The sequence below is a fragment of the Neopsephotus bourkii genome, unplaced genomic scaffold (assembly GCF_033783945.1).
Source record: "Neopsephotus bourkii isolate Nb327-2 ecotype Australia unplaced genomic scaffold, CSIRO-AGI_Nbou_v1 NB_457, whole genome shotgun sequence".
In the NCBI taxonomy this organism is placed as follows: domain Eukaryota; kingdom Metazoa; phylum Chordata; class Aves; order Psittaciformes; family Psittacidae; genus Neopsephotus; species Neopsephotus bourkii.
Window position 1 is genome coordinate 2,471,746 of NW_026900959.1, and position 26,862 is coordinate 2,498,607.

Below are 26,862 nucleotides of genomic sequence, written 5' to 3' on the forward strand. Positions count from 1 at the left end.
AATGGGAAAGGAGTGGATGAATCCCAGAAGTGGAAGAGGAAATTTCAGTCTGCTTATGTAAGTTCAGATGTGATACACTTTTCCAGTGACCTTTTGGGGCTTTTTTTGCTGCTAAACTGGCTGGGATCGAAACCAGGATTTTCTGGCCTCTTCTCAGGGCTCGAAGAAAGGGAGCTGAGAGCAAAGTCGAGTCTAAGTAGGCTTGAACTCACCAGGTGAAATTTTCTTGCTGGGAAAGCCATGTAGAGCTTATTTTTCATTACAGCTTTGTCTGGCTTTATTTTACCTAAAATTACAGAGTGTGAAAGGAGAGAGCATAGATACAAGTGTCGTGTTGGTGCACGTCACTTTGCTTGCTCCTTGAACCCCATCAGGAAGGCATTAGCTGGATGGCTTCTCTCCTCCACCTCAACCAAAACATGAAAAATCCCAGTCCTGTCTGCAAATTGCTTTCTGCAGCACAATGAGGACAATATCACAGGTACATCAGAGATATCAGCTGGTGGCTTGGCCACAGCAGGGCTCAGCTGCTGGATATGCATCACCCCCTGCATAACAGCCTTGCAGAGCTTAAAGTAAAGCCCACAGGAGAACATCGGTAGTCACCACAAGCATCAGCCAAGCTCCTTCTTGACCTCATACATAAGCTCCTCTCTCACTATCTTGCAGATCACTACTGTAATACTTACCATTGACAGGACGGCTAAGTGGCTTCTTTTTGATCCTGCAGCATCCCATGTCAACACACACATGTCCCTGCAGCTCCAACACAATGGCGCCAAGCAGGCTTGCAATCCACATGCCTACCAAAAATGATCAAACACCAAACTCTCATTCTTCTCTGCTACATTTCATCTCCAAATCCTCAGGCAGGGCTAAGCACAGGACTTCCCACAGTGTGAGCTTCCAGGGAGGGTGAACACACAGTGGGGATGTATTATGGTTTCCTCAGGAGCTGTTTTTTGAGAGGGATAAGGGATGATGCTCTCCAGCACTCAACAATCCCAAGGGGATACCCCAGCCCTGACACCCTGAGTTCCCATTCTGTCACCTATAGAAAGGCTAAGACATTGTGCAACCCCACAGCAGTGTTCCCACATTCCAGCTTCCCCTTCTGCCACTTCCACACCACTTGAAATGGAAATACCCGGCCATGCAGCTTTGGGAAGCAAAGCAGCGCAAGTGCAGGCAGACCAGGGATTTCTCTTCCCCACACCACCAGTACTTCTCAGCTTGGCACCACATCTGGTGCACATTTTGCTGTTTAAAATTCATGTGCAAAAATAAAGATACTATTTATTACACTGGAATCCTCATCCTGTTTCTCTGGGTACCATCTCAGCCCTCCAAGCCTCTGAAACATTTTGTGGGTTTATTTCCTTTTCCCACACTTGCCTCACTCTTCCAATATTGCTTCATAGCTCTATAGGGGGAAAAGTCATTAAATACACCTACTTCTTGCTTTTATCACTGATCTTATTATCTTGTAATTACCTTACAGAGCCTTAAATTAGTATGAACTGAATTACATCCAATTTCACTGGATTTGTAAATAATCTGATAGTCAAATAGAAAGACGAGGAAAAAATCCTGTCTTTGTCATTTCTGCTCATCCTTTATCCCAAAATATAAGGGAAAAGGGGCTCTTATTCAATCTATCTATGCGAATCCACTTAGGGCTGTGTACAGGATGACTATGCACCTATTAAGGAAGATGAGTATAGTGGAAGGAATCAGTGACTCCTGCATGGCCCTTGCACTGCCAGCAGCACCTGGAGGTGCCAGACTCCAGGCAGATGGGTGAATGTTCCATACACTCTCTGCCCAGGTTTTCCTGCAAGGAAACAAGTTGCTGGTGCTTCACCTGTTTGCAGTGAGGGTGCAAAGACTGAATTATTTTGAATCATTTTCAGTTGGATTTTGTTGGAAGAGTTTTTAATCTCACCATTAATGAATGTGGGAGACAGGGGCATGTTTGCAGCAGGATCTTTCAGGAGGGCTCAGCTCCCAACGCTGGGAGATCTCAACTACATGCCATGCTGCAGGACAGCCTTCCATGGGCAGGTAAGGGCTGGGAATTCATGCTGTGCTCCTCAATAACTCAGATTTCCATGAGAGCCCTTTACTATTACTCTCCAGGGCTCCCTTGCCCTGGGAAAGCTTCTTCCAAATGAGGCAATACCACATAGTCAGACTCGTTTGCGCAGGTGAAGACACACCAGATGGGGCGAGTGCTGACATGAATGGGATGAATTAGCCGGAGAGGACAAGTTTCAGCACAGGAGGAGCTGACAGAGCGACACAGACTAGGGGACAGCAGCCCCCCTGCAGCCAGGCAGGGACAGCCAAGGGACACAGGAGGGCCACCCTATTCCCCGATGATGGCTGAACTCCTGAGCTTCCAGCTGCAAAATCTGCTCAAGGCAGGACAATTCTTGAAAAGCTGCAGATAGAACCACCGGCCCATCTGATACAAATAACTTATTGGTTTTGCTGCCTTGTTTTGTTATGACTTACTACAGAAACTGGAAGCTCTGCGTGGCTGAAAATTAATCTCTTTTTTTTTTTTGTGCCTTTTCCCTTTGAGTGAAATGCTGCTAAACCATTCCTCACATGAATACACACTTTGTTCTTCTCCTTCTCCTCCTCCTTTTTCTTCTTCTTCTTCTCCTTCTCCTCCCTCTTCTTCCTCTCTTCAATTTTTACATCCTAAAATAGCAAATTCCAGCTGACTGCTTTCAAGGCAGCAAGGCACTTGCAAGATTGTGGGAGCATTGCTCAAAGCAGCAGAGAAGCCAACTAAGCTGCCAGGAAACAATATTAAAAAAAGCAGGGGGGTGGATCTCGTCTGTCATAAATCAAAGCCCTGCAGTTTGTGCAGAGCTAAAACTGCACACTCTCCTGTGCTCCACCCTGGCAAAACTATTTCACTTGGTGTTAAATGCCCTGCTAGTGGGAGCTGAGGCCTGGGATTTGTGCTGGGATTTGGGAGGAAGGCAGCAGACCTGGCTGCTCCAGTTCACAGGAGCAAAGCAAACCTGGGTGCTGAGCCCCAGCTACCTTTCTTGAGTTTTTCCAAAGGCTGGCACAAGCACAATCCAGTGGGGACCTGCTGGATGCACAACCCAGTTAGAGACTGGTTTAGTCCCCTCTTGTTCCTGGAGGTCCTGCTCGACCTACCTGCATTTCCCTGTGCCACTGCTGGGGGTCTTGCGTGATGCTAATGCAGCGCCCAGGATGGTTCCTTTGGGAAAGGAACAGCACAGCTCTCCTGATGCATGGCTAGATGCATGCTGTGATGCTCCAGCTCATGCTGAGGCTCCCATCATCCCCAGCCCTTCTCCATCTCAGTGCTGAGAGGGGCAGAAGCTGATGTGGGGATTGGGGATGGGATCTGGCTGCTCCCCAGGATGCAGAGGTGTGTGCTGGAGCGTGGGGAACCTCTTCACTGTACACCTGACAGGGATGCAGCCACACTACACAATGCATGGGGCAAGTCCAGGTGTGCTGCTAGCTGCCCAGTGAATTCTTGAGCACTGTGTCAACCACTGATGGCAAACAGGCCTGCTCAAAGCACACAGGTAGGAAACCTCCCTCTGTAGGAGCAGATTAACAACTAGGTGAGGAAGAAGGAGGCAGACTTCTCCAGGGGTAGACTTTCAGGGAGAGATACAGGAACGTAACTGCACCTCCAAGCCTGTTCCACCCTGCCAGTGACTAGTGGGACACACTGCATGCTGCTTGGTCCTTCGGAAGTCCCAGTGTGTGTGGATACCTGCTTATCATCTGCACCAGCACTATGGACCTTACCTGTGAACAAGCCCAGCCTGCACAGGCTACAGAAATTAGTCCTATGGCCCTAGCCTGTGTTGCATCTGGAAGGTGATTTAGCAGAGATGCTCAGGGTTTTTACTTTACAGGATCCTTCCCCATATTCAGCACTAAAAGCAAGGCCAGGAGAGGTCACAAACTGATCCCACTCTTGTCTGCACCTTGGAACAGCAATTCCCAGCCCCATGGGTGCTCCTCAGCTCATTCTGACCTGGCCCTACTGCTCTCTACCTGAGTGAACGGCTGATCAGAGAGCAAACACCTGCTGGGTTTGACACCACTGGAGCCAGGATGGGAGCAGCCACTTGTGCATAGGCTTCTGGGCTCAGCTATTCCTTGTCCTACATTTATCTGCCTCTAACACTTGACAGCTCTGTTGCCTCTGCACCCCAAGCAGCTGAAGCAGCTCTGCAGGTACTGTACGTCAGTTTCCCCATCTGCACTTAGGATGGCTCTGGCCATGGCCTCAGCGATTTGGTTCCCTGTGGTCAGAGGCCTGGGTAACATGTCCTTGTTCCTGCTGGGAGGACTAGTTGTGGCATTAGCTAGACACACCTGGGCCCATCCCAAACTGGGGAGAGGGACTTCTGTCAAAGGGCCTGCAGGGACAGGCCAAGGGGAATGGCTTTAACCTGCCCGAGGGGAGACTGAGCTGAGCTCTTAGGCAGAAGCTCTTCCCTGTGAGGGTGCTGAGCCGCTGGCACAGGGTGCCCAGAGAAGCTGTGGCTGCCCCATCCCTGGCAGCGCTCAAGGCCAGGTTGGACACAGGGGCTTGGAGCAAGCTGCTCTAGTGGAAGGGGTCCCTGCCCGTTGCAAGGGCTGGAGCTGGAGGAGCTTTAAGGTCCCTTTCAACCTAAGCTAGTCTATGATTCCAAGGTTCTATGATATTGGAGACTCGGATTCACGTCCCTGCTCTAAATCAAGCCAAACAGGAACTTCAGCCCAGGCCTTTTCCGGCCGGGTGAGCTTCCTGGCGGATGGCTGCTTTCCCCGGGCTCTCTCCTCTTTTCCCGAAGTGCTTTCCAAGGCGCTGGCACGATCCCAGCGCCGGGTAGGAGCGGCCGTACCGGTGCGCCAGACGCCTCGGACCCCTTCGCCCGGTCCCCAGCCCTGCACGGTTCCAGCGGTCCCCGGCGGGGCTGCGGCCATCCCGGGGGATACGGGCGGAGCCGGGACACCCCCCGGGCCCGGACACAAAGGCCGGGGGCTGCGGCGGCGCGGGCGTGGGCCTCCAGGCTCCTCCTCTGCCGCGCCGGGGATGCTGCTGCTGCCGGGCGGGCATCGGGAGCCACGCGGAGCGCCGCGCAGCCGCGGAGAGGAGGAGGAGGAAGCAGCAAACACCCGAGGTGGGAGAAGCCCCGCGGCTGCGGACGGAGGGGATGCGGGAAATGGGGGGGGATAAGCCCCGGGAGTCCGTCCTCCGGGCAGAGAGGGGGGACGCGAGTGCGCTGCGCGGCCGGGATCCCCAGCCTGCGACGGCAGCGCGTCGGTTTGGGGTTAAACGCGCTCCGGTTTAACCCCAAATCCCGGGTTGGGATGCTCAGTGCGGCAGCGGCCCGACGCCGCGGTGGCAGAGTGCGGGGATTGGGGGTAACATATCACAGCTGGCCGGAGCAGCGGGTTAAACGGAGCGCATCCCTCTGCCAGGTCGGAGCCTCCTGCGGCTCCCACGGGGCTCAGCTCCGTCTCTTCACTTCCCTCGGAAGTCTGGAAAACAGCTTTCCAAGACAAGGAGAAAATTTTGCCTGTTCGGCAGCTTGGTTCAGGCTGCTGAGGTTACACAGCCCCCAAACTCTCTGGGAAGAGAAAGAGCAAGCAGATGCCTTTGGTTTGTTGTCTTCAGATTGAGCCACCCTCGGGAGAAGGGACTGCCTGCCCACCGTGGAAATTGCTATTTGCTGGTAGCTCCTGTGTGCGTGGGGTAAAAGGGACAATGGGGAGTGGAAGGGAGTTTGCAAGCGCAGAGGCTGGGGCTTGCGTGGGCATCAAATACTTCTGGGTGCAAATACTGGTTGTATCTGGATGCGGGTTTCGCTGCGTGTTAGTGCACAGCCCTGTATGGCTGGAAAAGGTTGAGCCATCCTTTGGGTGCCTGCAGTCATGGCCAGGCAGGTCTGTCAAGGCTTGGAGTGTGCATGTCCAGGAGGTCACTGCTGACCAGAGGAACACTGTTGGGTGCTCTGGTCCTGGAAAGCCAGGGATTAACCTCTGCCTTTAGGAGCAGTGCTGGAGGGGGCTGGGGCAGTAGCCACCTCTGGATTACTTCTCACTCTGCTGACAATCGCTGCTAGATCCACACAGCCTGGCAGCTGCCAGTTCCAGTGGGAATGAGCATGGAGCCAGGGCCCAAGCTCACTGCCCGATGCTCCCTTCTGTGCTCAGCCAGCTGAGCCACAGGTTCAGGTTTCCCAGTGGTGTAGCAGGAGGGTTCCACATGCAGAGGTTGGCTCAGGATTGTGCGAGAGCCCTAACAGCTCCCATTTAGACCCCCCCAGCATCAGTGTGCCCACATACCTCAAACTCAGCTGCAGTGTGGTACCGCAGCATCCCTGCCACAAAACCCTTTCTCCCCAGGGAGCTTGCATTTGGTTTCCTGTTGTCCCCTTTTGCTAACACCCCCCTGGCCCCTTCCAGCACTGCCAGGCCCCAGACACCCCTCAGCCATGGCTACCCCAGCAGAGCTGCACTGAGGAGGGGGTTTTCCCTTTCTCTCCTGTGTTCACAAGTAAGCTGAGGCCTGTGACCTCATTACACATGTGACTCAGTGCTCACCACAGAGGGACCAACACCTGACCCATTTTCCCAAGCAAGCTTGTGTTTCCACAGTGATGGCTGTGGTTGTCCAAATTCCTCCTGAGAGCTTGTTTTCCTCACTGAAGATATGTGGAACATGATCAGGTAGGAAAACAGTCCTTGTTAGTCTCCACTTTCTGTCTTCCTGATACCATCACTCCAGGCACCGATGAACTTCCCTTTGAAATCATTGCTTGGCCCCAGCCTCCCACACCAGCCATGCACTGTCACAAACAATCTCCAGAGACCCTCTGCATCACATCAGCCTACTCAGCTCACACCTACAAACACAGCCAGGCTTTTCTAAGGGTCTGTAGACACCACCCCCTGTCCCCCTCCGTTAGCCATTCTGCAGCATCACCTGTACAATTAATCAAAAGGGCCATTAATCAGTGGGACAAAGAACTGTAAGTACAAGATCAGCTGTGGGGGCAATTAATGGCAGCTGCAGAAGCACAATCGCTTGTTACAGGAGATTCTCTTGACTCCCTGCTAGGCCTCCAGCCACAGCCCTGTGGCTCACACATGCTTGAGGGGCAGCTCCCGCACCCTCAGAGCCCCTGGCTGCTCTGGTGTCCCTCCTGCTCCCTGCTGACCCCCTCCTCTTGGCACCACAGGGTACTAAATTGGTTTTGAGTCATTGTTTCCCACCCACCCCTTAGTCACTTCTTCCCTTCCAGGCAGTGCTGCGGAGTGGTGGGAGGCAAATGAATGAGAAATTCAGGCAGGAAAATGAGATTTCAGAAAAAGCCAGCTCTGCTGTGAGCCACCGAGACAGGCATTGAGACTTCCAGGGCAGGTTTCCTGACTGAGGGTGCATGGAACAGACCCTCACCCCAGGCTTGGGCAGAGGGACCACGGCACTGGAGAAGGGGGGAAGTCAAGCTCATGCAGATGCTCTGCTGCAGAGCAGGACAGGGCAGAGACAGGGATGCATTCCCAGCAAGTTGCTGCTCTCGCATTCCTTGCCTCTTGCAGTTCTAGCTCTGATGATATCCCTTTCCCTAAATCACAGTTTTTCTCCCTCTTTGAAAGCCTCTGTTTTGCTGCGGGCAGGTACAGTCATGCTCAGCACAAGCTTAGGTGAGGCATCTGCGGCATGCAGAGGTGGGCAGCCGCAGAGCAGCTGCTCTTGGTGTGATCCAGGTGGGTGCTGGATCACATACCTGCTTTCCTTGAGACCATTCAAAATCCTGTCCCCATCTCCAACAGCAGTGAGCTCACTCACTGGGACTCTCAGTCACCCACAGACATCCCAGCAGAGCTCAGAGCCTGCAGTGCAAGGTGCTGCGTGGACAAGTGCGAAAAGATAGTGTCACTGCAGCCATTACAGGAAACGGGTGCTATAATTGCTTCTCAAACAACACAGGCTGGCAGAGACAGGACCGTGTCCCTGTACTGCTTGAGAATGGAGCCACACAACCTGCCCATGCCCTGCACCATAAGGAACAGGTTCTTAATCCTCCAGTACTTAGAAAAAGCAATGATGGGAAACCTGCTGGGTTTTCCCCCCCCACCCCTGTCTCTCTAACCACTGACTTGCATAGGTAGTTATAAATATTTCTCTTGAGATGTCTTAAAAATCCCTCCTCTCTCCCCCTCCAGTTTATTTGATGTTATGTGTTTACCATCTGCCCTTGGGTTTGCTGTTGTGGGTTTTCCAGACCTGCAGAGAAAGCTTCCCTGTGGAAGGGGCAAGATACAGGGAAGAGGCACGGAGCACTCATGGAGAGCAGTGTGAAGGCGTGCTGCAGGACCTAAGTGGATTGTTGCCATTAGAGATTAGTTAAAAATAGCAGGAAATGTACAAAGATTTGGCACAAAGAATCGTAGAATCATAGAATAGTTAGGGTCGGAAGGGACCTGAAGATCATTCAGTTCCAACCCCCCTGCCATGGGCAGGGACACCTCACACTAAATCATCTCACCCAAGGCTCTGTCCAGCCCAGCCTTGAACACTGCCAGGGATGGCGCATTCACAGCTTCCTTGGGCAACACATTCCAGTGCCTCACTACCCTCACAGTAAAGAGCTTCCTCCTTATATCCAGTCTAAACTTCTGTTTAAGTTTGAACCCGTTACCCCTTGTCCTATCACTACAGTCCCTAATGAAGAGTCCCTCCCCAGCATCCCTATAGGCCCCCTTCAGATACTGGAAGGCTGCTATGAGTTCTCCATGCAGCCTTCTCTTTTCCAGGCTGAACAGCCCCAACTTTCTCAGCCTGTCTTCATACAGGAGGTGCTTCAGTCCCTGATCATCCTCGTGGCCCTCCTCTGGACTTGTTCCAACAGTTCCATGTCCTTTTTATGCTGAGGACACCAGAACTGCACACAATACTCCAAGTGAGGTCTCACAAGAGCAGAGTAGAGCGGCAGGATCACCTCCTTTGAACTGCTGGTCACGGTTCTTTTGATGCAGCCCAGGATACGGTTGGCTTGAGTTTCCAAACATGATGGACAGTGGTTTAGCAACTTCATTTGCCATCTCCTTCAGGACTCGTGGATGGATTTCATCAGGTTCCATGGAATTGTGCACATTCAGGTTCTTAAGATGGTCTGAAACCTGATCCTCTCGTACAGTGGGCTTAAGGTCTGCATTCCCTGCATCTGCCTTCCAAGACTTGGGTAGTGTGGTCTCAGCATTTGCCAGTGAAGACTGAGGCAAAGAAGTCATTAAGAACCTCAGCCTTCTTCAAATCTAGGGTAGCCAGTTCTCCTGATAGCTTCTGGAGGGGGCCTACATTGTCCCTAGTCTGTCTTTTATTCACTATGTACCTATAGAATCCCTTCCTGTTATCTTTCACAGCCCTAGCCAAGTTTAATTCTAACTGGGCGTTAGCTTTCCTCACTTGGTCCCTAGTTTCCCAGACAACATCCCTGTGTTCTTCCCAGGCCGCCTGTCCTTGCTTCCACCTTTTATAAGACTCTTCGTTCCCTCTAAGTTTCCTCTGCAGCTCCTTATCCATCCATGGAGGTCTCCTGGCCCTCCTGCTGCACTTCCTTCTAGTTAGGACACAACACTCCTGAGCTTGCAGTAGATGATCCTTGAGTATCAACCAACAGTCTTGCCCCCCCCCCCCCCCCCCGCCCTCTAGGGGTTTTGTGCTTGCTCACTTAATTAAAAGCTCCCAAATGAGCAGGAAAGCTTGATAAATTTTTTCTAGGAAGTCCTGAATGTGCACACAGGGCCACTATATGGTTTGGAGAGCAGAATCTGGGGGAAAGGGACATCCTGTTGCATGAGCAGAGCTAGGATCTCTCCAGATCTGCAGGAGCAAATGCCAACCTTGCATTGCTTTGCAACCAGGTCCTTTCAAGAGCAGCATTCTGGTTCAGACCTTCCTCCTCCTCACACACAGAAGTTTTTCTCCTGAGCTAAAAGAAGATCTCCGTTTGTCTCCTCAGCAGCGTAAGGCCTCTGTGAAAGCTGGCTCCTTCCAGCAGAGGGTAGCAATGAAGAGTTTTATTCATTGTTTAAAAAGCCTCATCTCCTGAGCCTCTGATTTTTGGAGCACTGAGCATCTCTTCCCATGGGACACTGGCAGTGCACAGGTCTGAGAGCCAGAGAAGTTGCAGCTCAGCACTTACCTTCCTTTTGCTGAAGGAGTAAAAGCCTCACAAAGGTCTCTCTTAACTTGACATTGTGCAGTGGCACAGAGCTGTTTGCCAGGAGTGGTATTTTAGATATTAGGAACAAATCTTCACTATGATTGTGGTAAGACACTGGCACAGGGTGCCCAGAGAAGCTGTGGCTGCCCCATCCCTGGCAGTGCTCAAGGCCAGGTTGGACACAGGGACTTGGAGCAAGGTGCTCTAGTGGAAGGGGTCCCTGCCTGTGGCAGGGGTTGGAGCTGGGTGAGCTTTAAGCTGCCTTCCAACTCAAATCATTACATGATCCTATGAAGTTTATTGAGGTGTCCTAGATGCAGAAGGGATGAATCTGGCCACTTGTCCTATTGCCTAAGCAACGATAACCTCAGAGAGAATCTCAGATAAAACCTCAGATAGATTCTGTCTATCTAAGGAATGTTTTAATTGCCTTGGAGCAAGACACCAGCCAGAACTGTCTTAACAGACGTGCTCCTTTGAAATGCAAGTGCCTGTGTTTATTTATTTTTTAAAACACAATTGACATCTCTGTGAGGCAGTAACAGATGTTCTCCTTTAAAGGTTAATTGAATATTCCTTGCAACTTTGATGTACATTTCTTTTTGGAGAGAACTGCTCTATTTGGCAGCTAGGCATTAAAGGGGTGGTTTTTACAATGGGCCAAGTTTGAAAAGGAAAAAAAGAGGAGGAGGAAAATAGGAAGCAAAACCTGAATTTGCCATTTGTTTTTTTCTTCTGTGGCTGCTGCACTGAAGCTTGATTGAGCAGAGCAGGGACAGGGACATGTAACACGCTGGAAAGCAGGAGAGGGAGTTGAAGGATGAGAAGACAGCAGCAGCACAGCAGATGCTTTTCACAGCAAGGTCTGAGATTGGCTTCTGATCAGCATGCAGGAGTTGCCTTTTCTCAGCTCCCACTTGGCTGAACATCATGCAGGGTACAAAAATACCCAGCATTTAGACAAACCACAGCATAACTGGTATGACAAACAATGAAAGGCAGCACATAAATAATGCACATCTTACTTGTGGAGCTCAGATGTTATGAAGCGAACCATAGACTTGACATGGAGAAGTTGAGTTTACTGGAAGATCTTCAGGTCCTACCTCAGAGAAATTCTTTCTCTGGTACTTGCAGCCTTGCTGCTAAGGACTGAGATTGAGGGTTTTCAGCTGCTTCCAGGGTCAGTTATTTCCTCTCATGTTTCTTAGGGAAGCAGCTAAATCTTCCCACTGCAGCAGGCCTATGACTTCAGGAGTATGTCTCAAGAGAACCAGCCCTAGCTCAGCCTTTGGCTGCTCATGTCCTCAGCTGCCTGCCCAGCACCAAGAGCAAGGGAGAGCAAACAGTGGGTCCATGCACTGTGGCAGTGCTGATGTTGCACATGAACCCATCAAGGCTGAGAGAGAAGCAGCACAGATTTGTTTTATGATCCCCAGATATAACAAGGAGGTGCCAAAAGGCTAGAGGAGGTGAAGGACCCAGCAAAGCCTCTTAAGCACTTTATAGGGCAGCTGTGGCCAGCAGGAGCATGGGAGGGAATGGTGCTGTGCTCCTGGCTGCTTCCCAACCACTTGGGAGAGGAGAAGAGAAAATAAAAGGCAAGAAGATTGTAAATAGAGCCTTGTCTCTATGGCAGCCTTCAGCTCCACTTCTAAATTTTTTCTGTGCGTGAAAAGGATGCTTCTCCCATGTGCTGTTGTGGGGGTTTTGAAGCTTTAGCCTAAAGAAAGAGCTTTAGTCCAGGTATTTCCTGGAGGTTGGTGAGGGACTGGCTTGTAGAAGACACCCTTGATGCTTCCATCTTGTCATAATCTGGGAAGAAATGGGCTTACCGTCACTTGTTGCTGTTTTATTCATAATTAGGGAGACAGAAGAACACACATCCAAAGCCTGCAGGAGCAGAAAGCTGAGAGAAAAGGTATTTCGGGCTCATCTCAAGTTACATGAAGCTATCTTTAGGTGGACAAGCAGACCCCTTCCATCAGTTAGACCCCGGAGAAAGCACATGAGGGACGTATAGGACACCAAACCTCACCAGTCTGGCTCGTAACAGGGGCTACAGCTATGACAATTAGACCTTGCTGCATCAGTGCTGCACAGGCAGGGATAGAAGGGCAACACCTTCCCAACCACGCTCAGAAGCACCTGAAAGATGCAGAGCTCCTGAGCTGCCTAATCCAAGCCAGTACCTTGCAACTAGCTTTTTTGGATGCCCACCCAACCCCAAACCCTGGCAGACTGTGTTTTACAGGGTTGGAAATAGATGCACCTCACAGATCCCAAGTGAAAACCGTGCTCAGCTGTCACCCACCCCAGCACCAGCTGCAAGCTCCAGACAATTCCCAAAATAACTAACCCGTGTTGGGGATGTGAGGGCCCCATCACACTCCTCTGAGGGAAGGAATGGTTGTTTTTCACGTGCCAGCCTCACAGGGATGGAACAGTATGGATTGTACCTTCTGCAATGTCTTAAGTGGGAATAGGAGTCCCCTCACCCACATCCCCAGGACACAAAGCCCCCTCCCCAAAACTTGCCTTGTTAACAGAGGGGTCCTGCGAGCAGCTGATGGAGACCAGGGGCTGCTGGTGACCTGGGTCCTGTGATACAGCAGGGCTGCCCTGGCTGTTCCCCATGGAGCAATGGTATCTGTCTGGGAAGGGTGTGAAATCATAGAATCCCAGCCTGGTTTGTGTTGGGAGGGACCTTAAAGCTCACCCAGTTCCAACCCCTGCCACGGGCAGGGACCCCTTCCACTGGAGCAGCTTGCTCCAAGCCCCTGTGTCCACCCTGCCCTTGAGCACTGCCAGGGATGGGGCAGCCACAGCTTCTCTGGGCACCCTGTGCCAGCGCCTCAGCACCCTCACAGGGAAGAGCTTGTGCCTAAGAGCTCATCTCAGTCTCCCCTCTGGCAGGTTAAAGCCATTCCCCCTTGTCCAGTCACTACAAGCGCTTGTCCAAAACCCCTCTCCAGATTTCTTGTGGCCCCTGGTAGATATTGTTATAAGATCTCCCCTGAGCCTTCTCTTCACCGGTTTGGAGGTGATGCCCATTCCCTGGTGCTGGCATCACCATTCAGGTGTGTCTGCCACAGCCCCAGGACTCTGTAGACCTGAAAAAGACAAAAGCAGTGAGTAGAACACTTCTGAGTTTCCAGATAGCAGGGCTTTAATTGCAGTATTAGTTCCTCATTAGCAGGAAAAGACAGATGCTGTTAGGAATTAAGCAAACTGAAAAGATCTGTTTCTCCACCCCAGGAATATTTAACTATGTCTCACACAAGCATCACCTCTGTACCAGGAGCATGACTGATGTAACTTGTGTGGGTGCTGTGCTTGGCTACTGAATCACTGCTGAGCTCCAAAATCTGTGTGAAGTGAGGCTGCTGGAGATGAAGCTGTTGGGGTGAAGCTATGAGGAGCTCTGGGTGGAACATGTGGGGTTTCTTTGCAGTGAAGGTTCAAAACTGGAGACTCCTGGAGTTGCATTTAACCTAGAACAGAGTGAGAAAGTGTTTGGGTTCTGGGATGAGCAGAGAACTGGGGATGTCATGGGTAGGACCGAGGGTTACTTGTAGAAATAGGTGGCATCAGGACCATAAAGAAGAGTTGTAGACCAAACTAAGGTGGTAATAAATGGAGGATCAGGCTCCTGGATCAGTGCTAGGATATTCCCACAATGCCCTGCTGCTGCTGCTGTGCTTGCATCTGGCAACAGCAGGACATTGTATGGGGCCAACTCCCCCTGGGAATAGCTCTCCCTGAGGTACAGCAACAGTGGGAGGTATGCTGGGACTGTCTCAAGCCCAACTCTTGCTACTGCTTTTAGGATTTGCTTCCATATGAAGCTAATTAATACAAACTGCAGCTGTGCAGGGGCAAGCTGGGGCTTTTCAGCATCCCATCACTGGATCATCTAGTGACCTTCTGAGCCCAAGGATCAATTATGCTGCCCCCAGTGCTCTCCCAACAGGTCCTTTTGCTCATCTCCTGACTTTCCTGTGGGCTGCTGGGGCAAGCATCAGCTTTTCCTGGGAGTAAACTGCTGTTGCTGAGGCTGCAGCTTTTCAGCCCCGAGCAATAAGGTTCATTCCACTTCTAATTCCCTCTCAGGCTCAGGAGACAGGAAGAATAATGCATCACTTTTTTCTAGCCCACACATTTGCTGGTGCTATTATTTTGTGCTCAGGCTAACTGTCCAGTAAGCATTTGCAGGAGAAAAAGCATGAGGCTCTGTAGAAACACAGACACTGGACTGGGACTTTACTGACTTACATCAATTTGCTATGGTTGAGCAATTGCCCGTGGGCAGGAACAGGAGTCTCTCCCTGCTCAGCCAGGGCTCTGGCACAGGAAAACTGCTGTCTCTCCACAAAGGGACCAGACAGCATGGAATCAGGCACCACACAGCAGGTGTTGAGCTGACATCCTCTAAAACTCACTCTGACAATGATTCATTGTTAATTTGAGAAATTCCTCTTATTCTAGTACTAGCTTCCTCAAACATAGCTCAAGCCGAGTCACTTCAGTGCTGCTTAGATCATCACACAGATGATTTTGCCCTGCTCTCCTATTAAAGCCACTCACTGACTCATGCCTGATCACGATTGGTGCCTTGTTTGCGGATGGAGAAGAGATGTGCACAGCTCCTTCAAAGCTCTTTCCAAAGCTAATGCTTAATTCAGTGTTGATTTTTAGATTTCCCAGTATGGCTGGCAGGAAGAAGGCTGGATGGAGTTTGGAGCAGCCTGGTTTTAATGGAAGATGTCCCTGCCTGTGGCAGGGGTTTGGAACTGGATGAGCTTTAAGGTCCTTTCCAAACCAAACCATTCTAGGATTCTATGATAAGTGACCTTGACCTGAGCCACCCTCCATGCAGGAACTGGATGCAAAGAGGCAGTGCTCTGTGCTGCTGATGGACTTCCAAATGGTTGCAGATTGCTTTTGGTTGCTTTTTTCCCTGTAGAGCCATTGCACCTTCACCTCCAGGGCCTGCAGCAGGATGACCAGTCAAAAGAGCACAAGAGCCTGGCTTCCAAGGGACACTGACAGAGACATGGCACAGTCTCCTACTGCTGCGCTGGCATGAAACCCACCCAAACGCCTGCCAAAACCAGGCAGAGAGCCTGCTGGATCCTCTAACAAGCACCAGGCAGTGGGTGCGAATTCTCTTAGTTTTCATTGAAATAACATTTAAGTGTGGTGGACTCCTGGACTATTAGAGTAGATGTAACATGTAACTGAGGCTGGTTATTCTTCATCTGGAGTGTCCCCCTCGACTAATGACAAATCAGGGCAGAACACGTGGTGTGCTTTGTGAATCCCGTACTCAATTCACTCCCTGCCTCCAATCAAAATGATCCCAATGAATGTCAGTGAATGAGTGGGGGGACAATGAATTAGAGTGAATGAAAGGCTTATAATGGGGCCCTTTGCCGACACTAAGTCACAATTGAACACCACAAGGACGGCATCTGCCTGGGCGGGTGTTTTAATTCATACCCATTAGCACCATTAGGGGGAAGATTACAGGGTGGGGGCAAGGTCGGCTCTGCTGATGAGGCTTTCCAAGCCCTATTGATGCCAGTTCTTTGGAGATCGAAATGAGTAGATTTCAGGGAGCCTGGCTCCATCTAGGCATGGGGAGAGTTAAGTCTGAGCAGGGACAGGCAGATGCTCATGCAGCCCGAGGTGGGTCAGTCTCATCAGCCTGGTGTTCGGTAGCATTTGGGGGTCTTGAAATCAGAACCCAGCTTTGGTTGCAGATTCCAAATCCAGTTTACTGGATTTGCTGTACTCACAAGTTTTGGATTAAGCCATTCTCTTCATTAAAACATGTCAGATGCTTCAAGTAGCAGGTGGATGGCTTTTTTTACCACGGAAATGCCCATATTTTAACCTGGGGCAACATTCTTGGTGTCTCAAAGACTCAAATTACCAAGTAAAAAGGCACATTACCTGGCAGCGATTGAGGGAAAGAGGAAGGAGGCTGCTTCTGGATCCAGGCTCTTGGCAACTGCTACTGCTTCTGTATTATCTGTACCTCTCCCGGCAGACACCAAAATGTGTGGGTGCATCTGCACAGAAATTATGAATAAGGATTCAAGAGGGGAAAAAAGAGTAGGTGAGAGAGTGCAGGGGAGAAGGAAGCTTTCACATACAGAGGAGAGAAGAACAGGATCAGCAGGGAGGGAGTAATAATGTGAAGCCAGGAAGGAAAAGAAGGCTTTTATAAGATGACCTGTCTGGGGAAGGCAGAGAGAAAGTTACTGGCTGTGAAAACTGCAGGGAGGAGGGAAAGTCTTCAAAGAAACAGTGCAGCAAAGGAGATAAGTTTAAATTCCCGCAGCCCATTCAGAAAGGAGGTGATGGGGAGAGTCGCACTTCTTTGTGTGATCCCAGGGTAGGCATGGCTGCAATGACTGTGAGATGCCGTTCATTTTTCCCCCTCTGTTTCTGCAAAAGCAAGAGTGGGTACATCCATGTGTTCACCCCTGATCCCACAGGTTTAGCCCACACTGCCTGGGTGTTTATCTGCGGTCTGTCCCATGGGTGACCTCTGCCAGACCCCCACTAACCACTCCACCTCAGTGGGTTTTGTTAGCAGTCCCACAAAGGTTCATGGAGCACAGGCAGTGCCCCTCAGCACAGCATCACCCCAGGAATCCAACTGAGGGGATAGTGCTGTCCCTAGAGCCCCCTCCCCAACACAGTGCCAAAAAGAGTTTTAAAGGGCTCATTTGCTGGAGACAGCAGGGAAAGAGGGAAAAGCTCATGCCTTTTCTGTCTTTCTGCCCTCATTAATTGCTGAGTGACAAGGCAAACTGCATTCAAAGTAATCACACTGAGCACAGGGCTAAATGTATGGGGCTGTAGCATCTGGGTTCAGCCACGGAGACAGGCTGCTACAGTGGCATCATCATCACACACCATCAGCCACACACAGACCCCATGGACATGCACAGTTCCAGCCCCAACGCACCATTCCTGGGGCATTTTCAGACCCTGCACTCTCAGTATCACGTATTTATATTTTTTTCCAACCCCCTTCATACTTTGCAGTATGTTCAATCTGAACTGTGGCTGTTGCCAAGCATGCAGAACCTCTTAAAATACATACAAACATCTAAATAGATATGTATATACACAACGACTAGTTTTTGTGTGTCTCAGCAAACCAGTCTGGTTCCCTGTACAGTCACAGTCACTAGATTTGACACAGGGCAAGACACAAGCATGTGCCCCAGAGGCTGAACAAGGAAGAGGGACAAGACCTTTTGGAGGTGCCCTGGAGCTGGAGCAGAAGCCTGTGCCCTCTGCTCGCTTGGTGCACTCCAAGATGTGCTGTCTCCAGAGCTTTTCTCTTTCTGCTAATGTTGTGCATGGATACCAACTCCATGGCTTTCCAAGTACTCATTTTTAAATCAAAAGAGAGAAGGAGAAGACATGCCCAACCCTCTCAGGCATGTGTAGGAGGGCTGGGATTGATTGAAACACCTACTGCCAAAAGGCTGGAAAGTCCTATCTTTCCCTCCCCATGTATCTCCTGTCTTCTGCAGGAAAGCAAAACCCAAGGGTGCTTCTATCTAAAGGAATTGATGCTCTGGCCATGGGGACAGTGAGCCCGACATCCCAGAGCACCAGGGCTATGCACTCTGAAAAATGCTGTGCTTTAAGGCATCAAACCTCCCTGACACCTCTGCCATAGGTGCTCATAAATATAGCGGCTGTTTCCCCCTCTACTTGCACATGTTGAATGCTGTCTCTGGGATGCTGTCACTATAGCTGGCAGCTTTGCTGCTGTGCAACTGCCTTTCCTCTTTTGCAGGCTCACACACACCAGCATGGTTTTGGAACATGTGCTGGCAGAGCCACCTCCTGTGCCAATTATCCTGTTCCCTGCAGCAATTCCTTCCCCTTCCATTATTCCTCCATTATGCCTCTTACACAGTAAAAATGAATGAAGCCAAAGTAATTGATAATTTTTAGCATATCAGCATCCAGGCAGCAGTTCACACCTCAGTTCTTACTTACTTCTCTTAATTCCCCCCAAAATGGAGTTAGGGATTAAAGAGAATATTCTGTCTTTCTGGGACTTTCCTTTGACACTTGTTCAACCTGGATCCTCAGAGTACAGACAAACATGAAAAAAATAAAGCTGAGGGATAAGCACAGTTTGTGTTACCCTGTTCAGGATGCAGAGGAACTTGCACCAGAGCATAAGGCAGGACATGAAGAATGGGAAAAGCATAGGAACAACTCTCTAGACCATGAGGACAAGGCAGTGAGGATTGTGCCTGCACCTCTTCTACCACCCAACCCTCTCCCAATTGCTAGGGGACATTTTACCCCCTGGATGCCTGTTTGGCTGATGGGAACCCAGCATGGGCAGCTCTGGAGAAGAACTGGACCTTGCATTACTGTCACCACTGAAAGCAGGAGCTTTGAGCTCTTTTCCATGCAGAAACATTTCCTCTGTCATCATCCTGTGCAAACAGGATTTAGCTCATTTTGATTATGCTCTAACTTCTGCCTAGGAGCAGCATTTTTCTGGTCTCCTGATCCTTTAATGATCTAGGTGGAAGGTGCATCTCCATTATAGCTCTGACACAGGGAGCCAAGCATCCAAAGGCCACCAGGAGCTGGGGCTTTATGTTTTTTCTTTTTTCCATAGCAAAGGGAATTAATGCACAGCTCTGCATACCTCTGAACTGTGTTCACAATACTCACCTCGCACATATCGCCTCTCATCTTCTTAAGTGCTGCACAGACATTAAGTGTAATTAAGCCTCACAGCAGCCCTTTTCAGGTAGATTAAGAGGAACACCGAAAATTGGAGAGAAATCAGGGACCCACAGGCTGATGCAGGAGAGGCTGTGACTGCAGCTTACAGTCCCAAGTGTGGCTGGCAGGAAATGGGATACATTTGGCATGGAATAAGCAGGAAACGAGTGCTCATTGAAATTAGTGCCTATCAGGCACCTAAAAATCACTACAAATCCCTTTTCCTCCTCTCCTTATTTTCAGGGGCTCCTGTGTCTCCCAACCCTCCTGGCCTCATCCACGTGCACTGTACCCAGGAGCTTCTGATGAGCTCGGGCACCAGGCAGGATGTACCCATCCAACTGGGAACTGTGCAATGGCAAGTGCCAGCCAGCCTGGGGACACAGACTGTGGGAGGCTCCTGGAGCCATCCACAGGCACAAAGGAAAGCCCTGTTCTCTGTCTGCCATCCTCCTTTACACAGGGCTTCTGCAGAGGGATGGGGAAGAGTTGCCCTGGGCTGGCAGTGGGGTACCACCATCAGAAGTCATGATGCCCAGATCACAGGCACAGCATCGTGCTCACCTCCCAGGCCTCTTTTCCTCACCCTGCTCCTCTCTTTGCCTCCTCAGGCTTGCAGCTTCCTGGCACAGTGAGGTCTTTGCTATGATTGCAGCAGCTGCTGTCTGTACTCGCTGCCCAGAGCTCTCGTGCCACAGTTCTTCTGGGCTCTGCTCCCCCTGCCGCATGCCCCCTGCCTGGGAGCAGCATGGGCAGCGTCAGTAGCCTCATCTCTGGCCACAGCTTCCACAGCAAGCACTGCCGAGCCTCGCAGTACAAGCTCCGCAAGTCATCCCACCTGAAGAAGCTCAACAGGTACTCAGACGGGCTGCTCCGCTTTGGCTTCTCCCAAGATTCCAGCCACAAATCCAGCTCCAAAAGCAGCAAGAATGAGGATTTCTTTTACATCAAGGTCAGCCAGAAATCTCATGGCTCCCACCGAGCAGACTATACCTCGCTTGCTGGCGTGGAGCTGGGCAGCCAAGCCAGGACCAGTGCTATGGACTTTGGGACACCCACACCGCAGAAGCTGATGCCCTTTCCTAGTCAGCTGGAAGTGGTTAGTAGGGGAGACGGCATCCCAGAATCAGGGGGTATCCCACTGGACCACATCTGCCCTCCAAGTGGGTGCAGGTCCCACTGCAGGGCTGTTCTGGTCCAGGAGAAGGCTCATAGAAAGTTTGTGCTGAAGAAGCGGGATGAGAGGGGCAGCAAGGAGGTGCTGAAAGCACTCTGCCACCTTCTTCTTTCAGGAATTCAGATCAACAATATGATCTGTATCCTTTAATTTCTAAATGTGCCATTTGCCTCCCAACAGGCTATTTTAGCCATCAGCATCCTCTTGAGCTTTTGGTCCCTGATGGAGACCTGAGCCATCCCAGCCATGGGGGTCTTGCCCTTGGGGACAGAGGGGTGGGGTGGTGGTGGTGGTGTTGATGTGGTTTTGGTCTGTGCTGATGTCTCTGCATTTCTCTTCTCCCCAGGGTGCAGAGAAGCCAACTGCAAGACCGACAGCCTTCAAGCCAGTGCTGCCCCGGTCCGGTGCCATCCTCCACTCATCCACAGAGAATGGGGGTCACCTCTCCCAGCAGCTGCAGCCCCCTGACAAAGCCAAGGAGCAGGAGCTGAAGCCAGTGCTGTGCTCAGGGGGTCTGTCTGACTCCGGCAGGAATTCCATGTCCAGCCTCCCCACCCACAGCACCAGCAGCAGCTACCAGCTCGATCCCCTCGTCACACCAATGGGACCCATCAGCCGCTTTGGGGGCTCAGCCCACAACATCTTGCAGTGTGCCATCATCCAGGACAGCAACATGATGAGCCTCAAGGCCATGTCCTTCTCAGATGGAGGCAACAAGATCCTTAACCCTGGGAAAGCCCCCCCCAACCATGCTGCCGAGAAGACCACTTGTATCCGTTCGCCCATCTCCATGGATGAGTCCACCATCCAGGAGCTGGAGCAGAAGCTTCTAGAGAGAGAAGGGGAGCTGCAGGAGCTTCAGTCAAGCTCTGAGGAGAAGGAATTCAGCTCCTGCCAGACATATGAAGAGAAACAGTGGCACTGCAAGGAAGAGGTGGAGGGCCTCAAGCAGAAATGCAATAGCAAGCTCAAGCAAACCTTGCAGAAAAGCCAGCGGACACAGCAGGTCTTTCATCTCCAGGTGTTTCAGCTGCAGCAGGAAAAGCAGCAGCTCCGGGAGGAGCTGGAGAAGCTCATGAAAGAGCAAACCCTGCTGGAGACCAAGCTGAGATCCTATGAGAAGGAGAAGACCAGCTTTGCCCCGGCACTGGAAGAGACCCAGTGGGAGGTGAGTAGCACTGAGTGGCATCTTGGGTTTCCAATGCCCAAAGCAAAGCATGTGCCTGGAAGGAGATAGCTCCAGCACCAGCAATATGCCACACAGCTCTTCTCCATGTCCATACCTGCACCCAGCTCAGACCACATAGGGTCTGTGAGGAGCAGATGGTGCAGTCACTAAGCCCAGTCTGTAGGAGATATTAAATCCAAGGAAAGCCCTCATCTGTCACGTGGAGGCTCTGTAAACAGTGACTGAGTGACTCAGTGCCCCTCTGAACTCCTCAGCACTTCACATCCTATAAAGAAACAACTGCATAAAAAATCCCAGTCACTAAAACAATTTTGGCTATCTGCCCCAAAGGAGTAGTAAAGCTGCCTTCCCACCTGTAAATAGGAACTACTTGGACTTGCAGGGCCATTTATTAGAGAGCAGTAAAGCCTTCCACTCTGTGCTTAAGCTTATTTTTCCCACTGATTTGGCATCACTGAACAAAGACCATTAAACTGCTGAAAATTCAGATATGAGCCTGTGAGCCTGAACAACACACACCAGTGTCATTTCACTGCAGCTGTTTTCACTATAGTTTACTGTAGCTGTTGCCTAGCATGCTTCAAAAAGCATGGTGCTCAGCTTCACCCCCTCACATGCAAGGATTTCTCTTATCACTTTCAATATTTCAAGTTTATTTTCATTTCAAGCCACCTTTCCAGGCTGTTCTCAGATCCTCCCTAAACTGGAGCTGCAGTGTCCCACCAAGCCCCCAGAAGCTGTCCCCAGGAGCACCTGTACCAGCCATGCTTTAGGCTCCAGTGGGACTTACGTGTTTTGTTCCCAGCTGCCGTTTTGAGGGGTGCCATTGAGTGTCTGCTTATGAAACAAGCTCGGCCAGTTTAACTGACCATGTGAGCAGTGGTTTCAGCAAACATGTTGGACAGGACATGGAGACTTGAGCATTTCCTCAACACTCTCCATCTCCACACCTCAACTGAGGGTGTTAGCTCCTTAAATCTTCACCAGCAGCCTTCTGTATCAGCTGGGGTGTTGATGCATGGAGAGCATAGGGTCCCCTCCAGCTCCCGAAGAGCCCAGGGCATTGCTCCCTGTGCTGGGGCATCTCCCTGGGTGGGATTTCATGGCCAGGGTCTCCACATGCTGTGCCAGCTGTGCCCAGCATGGGTTGCATGGGGTACCATGGGTGCTGTGAGCTTTCTCTGACATGCAGCCCTAACTTGATGCTGCATTCCACCCATTAGGTATGCCAGAAGTCAGGGGAGATCTCCCTCCTGAAGCAGCAGCTGAAGGAATCCCAGACAGAGCTCAACAGCAAGACCACTGAGATCCTCAGCGTAAAGGCTCAGCTGAAGGAGATAAGGTTGAAGATGGAAGTGCTGGAAATGAAGACCCAGGACCTGGAGAGCTCCCTGCACACCAAGGCCATGGAGCTGGAGGTGTGTGAGAACGAGCTCCAGCGCAAGAAGAACGAGTCTGAGCTGCTGAGGGAGAAGGTGAACTTGCTGGAGCAGGAGATCATGGACCTGCGGACGGAGGTAGCCATCCTCAAGGAGCAGCTGAGTGAAGCCCGGGAGGTGGCCAGGTCCTGCCCCATGATGGACAATGCTCAAGCCCTACAGGGAGAGGTGGAGAGACTGAGGGCAGAGCTGAAGGCTGAGCAGGACAACAATGAGCAGATGACTTCCAGCTTCCAGCATGAACGGCAGACATGGAAGGAGGAGAAGGAGAAAGTGATTCACTACCAGAAGCAGCTGCAGCAGAGCTACCTGCACATGTACAAGAGGAACCAGAATATGGAGAAGATGCTGCAGCAGCTTGCCACAGGGGAAGATGGCAGGGAACCTATTGAGCTGGACATACCTGGCACAGATGTCCCCTATGAGGATATCATTGCCACCGAGATCTGAGCCAGGTCTGCCTTCTCCTCCATGCAGCTTGGCGTGGGCGTCTCTCTCAGGCAAGAAGCACTGCCCTGCACCTTGTACAGTTCAGATGAGCCATGTATTTATTAGCAGAGCTGGTGGCCTGACCAGCTCACAGCCCTCCCTGTGTTGCACCACAGCCTGTCGTGTTAGAGGTGAAAAAGCAACTCGTGCCAATGGTGACGTGCCAGCAGCTCCTCCTTGCTCCCACCTCAGCAGTGTCCCTTCTGCCCCCTTGTTGGGCTGAGAAGCTGGCAGGGGAGGTAGTCAGGGAACAGGACTTCAGCGAATAATCTCCTGTCAGGTATCAAGGTGATGCAAAACTCCCAGGGGACGTTCTGCTCCAGGCTTGGAGGGATCCTGGGACACCACAGCCCTCATGGTCTTCAAGAGGAATCAGACCTGGCACATTTCCAGCTGTAGCCTGGAGGAAGCATTGTGCTGCTCTTACACCTCCTTACCCTTCCTCCGGTCGCTGCCAATCCCCAGGGATCCTGTGGGACCGAGGAGCCACTTCCTGCCACCAGCACAGGCTGCAAATCCACTTCTCCCATCCTTTGGCCTCTGTAGTGCCTCAGGAAGGACCCTACACACACATGCGCACACCCCACCTTATTACAACCAACAGTCCCTCACCAAAAGTCACTTTCACCAACAAGCACTGCCCACCCATCCCATCCCCTAGCCACAGCTGCACTGGCACATCCGTCCTCCCTGCACCTGCACAGCCGTGGTGAGCCCAGTGCTCCCCAGTCTGATGGACAAGGACTCCCTGTCCCTTTTCTCCAGCTGCCAGATGGGCAACTGGATTCAAGAATTAACAGGAATTTGCAAGCCACAGTCAACCGAAGGAATTGAAGGGGAAATTGGTTGTGTTTGCCCCATGTGCTCTCACATGCTCGCTGCAAGCATCCCTCCCAGGAGCGCCCGCTGCCTTTTCTCCTCCTGTGCCCTTACAGCCACAGAATCCCATCATCTGGACCTGGTTGAAAAACCTCAAACCAGCCACTTTCATTTTGTTTTCTAGCCTCTCTCGTAAAATCTCCTGCTGCCAGCAAGCAGATAACAAGGCTCCACTGCACGTCACCAGTGGTAACTCTCCTGTCCCACCACAGCTCAGTAGGAATCAGCCAGCATCCAGCTTGCCTGGATGGAGGTCTTCAACCAGGACCATTTCTGTGCTAGTGCAATGTGTTGTTTTTTTTTCCTACAATATGTTTTTTTAACCTGCTAGCGAGCTGGGCACCAGCCTGAGAAGCCCCATCCCAGGATTGACAGGGGAAATCTTGCACAGTCCCATGGCGTAGATTCAGCCAAGGGCTCTAAGCTGTGCACAAGCAGAATTCAGCATCCCTCACACTGTTCCAGCCAGCCTGTAACAGCAACACAGAAACCAGTCTGTGCCTTCCACAAATGCCCCTAAGCACCCACTATTTGCACTGCCCTGGGCCATCCTGACCGCCACAAAGCAAATCCTTAGCCATGGTCCCATGGAGAAAAGCCAATTTCAAATCCCAGTTCCAGCACTGTGGCTGTAGGTTGGAACCACGCTGGGTCTGCCAGCCTTCTCCCAGACCTGCTGAAGGATGTTTTGGAGAGCTGGACGATGGTGGTTAAAGGGTGGCACCCAGCTCCACTCTGGCTCAAGAGGCCAGAAGGGATTTTCTGCATTATCCAAGCCATAGCCCTGCACTGACGGCTTCACAAGAAAGGACCAGGAGCTTTCCAGTGCCAAACATGTGGAGTGTCAAAGAGAGTGGAACCCTCCCTGCCTGCCCTATCCCAGCAATGCCCACAACTACCTGCCCCATCCTGGTTCCTGCTCCAGCTGGCCTCTGTGCCACTATCCCAGGTCCCCATCACCCCATCCCTGTCTCCTCCCCAGCCCTGTGTCCTTCCCCAGCCCCTGCTCTATGGTGTAACCACCCAAGGCCTTGCAGTGCTGCCTTTGCACAATGCTGTGTGTGACCTTCTGCATTGCAGGTCTGTCGCTCCCGGTGCCTGTACATACGATTATTTTTCTCCAGTTTTGTTTTTTTTTTTTTTTTTTTTTTTTATGTTCTTTCTGGCAACCAAGGTGTATTACTGGTAATTTTATGTTTTTATTTATAAGTAAATTTTGTAAAATGTATTTAACTTCTCAGTGCCTGGCTTGGTGGCATCAGAAGTGTGCCTCCTCGGGGAGCAGCAATGTGGGAGGGTGCTTCACTATGCCCTTCTGTAGGACTGCCTCTCTGGTGAGGGCTTTTGGGTATACCGGAGCACAGCTCACAAAGTGTGAATGTCCAGCCCCTTAGCCCCTGCTCCAGGAGAGAAAGATGATGCTGGACATCACCTACACATGGTCAGCTCCGCAGTGGTGCCACCAACATGGCAATCTACCCACATTTTGTCACCAAAACCTCCATCTGCATACTGACCATGGCAGACGGTTGGAACTGATGAGCTTTATGGTCCCCTCCAGTCCGACTCATTCCGGGATTCTGTGTCCTACACTCGGGCTCTAGGACCCAGCAGGGCAGCGTCGGAGGGCATTGGACCCGATTGAAATCTGAGACCTGATAGCTCGAGGCTTTCAATCTGCTAGGGCTTTCAATCTGCTAGGGCTTGCAATTTGCTAAAATGTGTGTAACAAATGGTATGGCATTGCCTTCAGTATTGTTTACTGCAGCATTTGGAAAGGGACACAATGCACTGGTGATTTCCTAGGTGAGTACTTCTAAAATTCTCTGGTAAATACTTTCTAAGTCTTTCCCCTTACCTGGCACATTGAGCACCACCTGTATCTCCGTCGGCTCTACACATTCCGGTGGATCTGCAGGACTACCAGACTGTGGGGGAAAAAAACCCAACAAACAAACCTTTTTTATTTTTTTAACAGCAGGAAAAAAATATTTGCTCCCCTCAGCAGCTGTCCTGGGCGAGGCAGTGCAGTCACTGCTTTCACAGTACACACCTCATGTGCTTCTGTCGCATTCGTAAGGATAACCTTGTTTAGAAAAGGTTTCGTTCAGCCAAAATTGTTCAACCCTTCTGTGCAGTCTCTTCAGTCAAACACAGCTCCACGGTTTTGTGTAAACCACTCAGAATTAACTTTACTACTGACTAATGATGAATCTCCCGAGGAATGAAATTCTCAGCAGTTGAGGAACAGCCATTACAAACCAGATTTACGTGAGAAATCAGGCAAGGACTGGGGTTTGATGGAAACATCCACTCAGAAGTCAGGATTCATGGAGAAGCACTTGCCCCATTGCCCCCTATAAGCTCCACTCCCCATCTCCTGCCTCTTCTGAATGCCCTTCGGATAGAGGCTTCCTCATGTTTTTTCCCCAATAGAAAACTAAATGGGAAAGAAGCAGAAAGCTGTTACCAAACAGTAGCTTCTGGTTTGCTTCCTGCAGAGAGACTAGCTTCTTGACAGTGACAAGGGCGTGAAGGCTGCATGGACTCGCGCATGCGCAGTAGCTTCTCGGAAAAAAAAAAAAAGACAAAAAAAGAAAAATGCATGCGCAGTAGCGTCCCGACACCGCGCACGCGAAGTAGCGTTTCGGGGCCGCGCATGCACAGTAGCGC

General features: G+C 51.1%; 1 protein-coding gene across 2 annotated transcripts; it reads left to right on the plus strand.

Moving 5' to 3' along the window:
* The first annotated feature begins 5,033 nt into the window (after nt 1-5,033).
* LZTS1 (leucine zipper tumor suppressor 1) lies at nt 5,034-25,327 on the plus strand. Of its 2 annotated transcripts, none has more exons than XM_061349809.1 (4): nt 5,034-5,177; nt 19,628-20,115; nt 20,540-21,361; nt 22,606-25,327. In XM_061349809.1, the coding sequence occupies exons 2-4, from the start codon at nt 19,765-19,767 to the stop codon at nt 23,269-23,271; spliced, it is 1,839 nt and encodes a 612-aa protein (XP_061205793.1). In that variant the 5' UTR covers nt 5,034-5,177; nt 19,628-19,764; the 3' UTR covers nt 23,272-25,327. The 2 variants fall into 2 exon arrangements, with proteins under 2 accessions (XP_061205793.1, XP_061205794.1); XM_061349810.1 differs by lacking the exon at nt 5,034-5,177 and adding an exon at nt 7,986-8,091.
* Nucleotides 25,328-26,862: the final 1,535 nt, after the last annotated feature.

Coding starts and splice junctions, on each gene's coding strand:
- LZTS1 (XM_061349809.1), top strand. CDS start 19,765: ATGGGCAGCGTCAGTAGCCTCATCTCTGGCCACAGCTTCCACAGCAAG. Junction 20,116..20,539: donor TTCCTAGTCAGCTGGAAGTG/GTTAGTAGGGGA, acceptor TCTTCTCCCCAG/GGTGCAGAGAAGCCAACTGC. Junction 21,362..22,605: donor TGGAAGAGACCCAGTGGGAG/GTGAGTAGCACT, acceptor TCCACCCATTAG/GTATGCCAGAAGTCAGGGGA.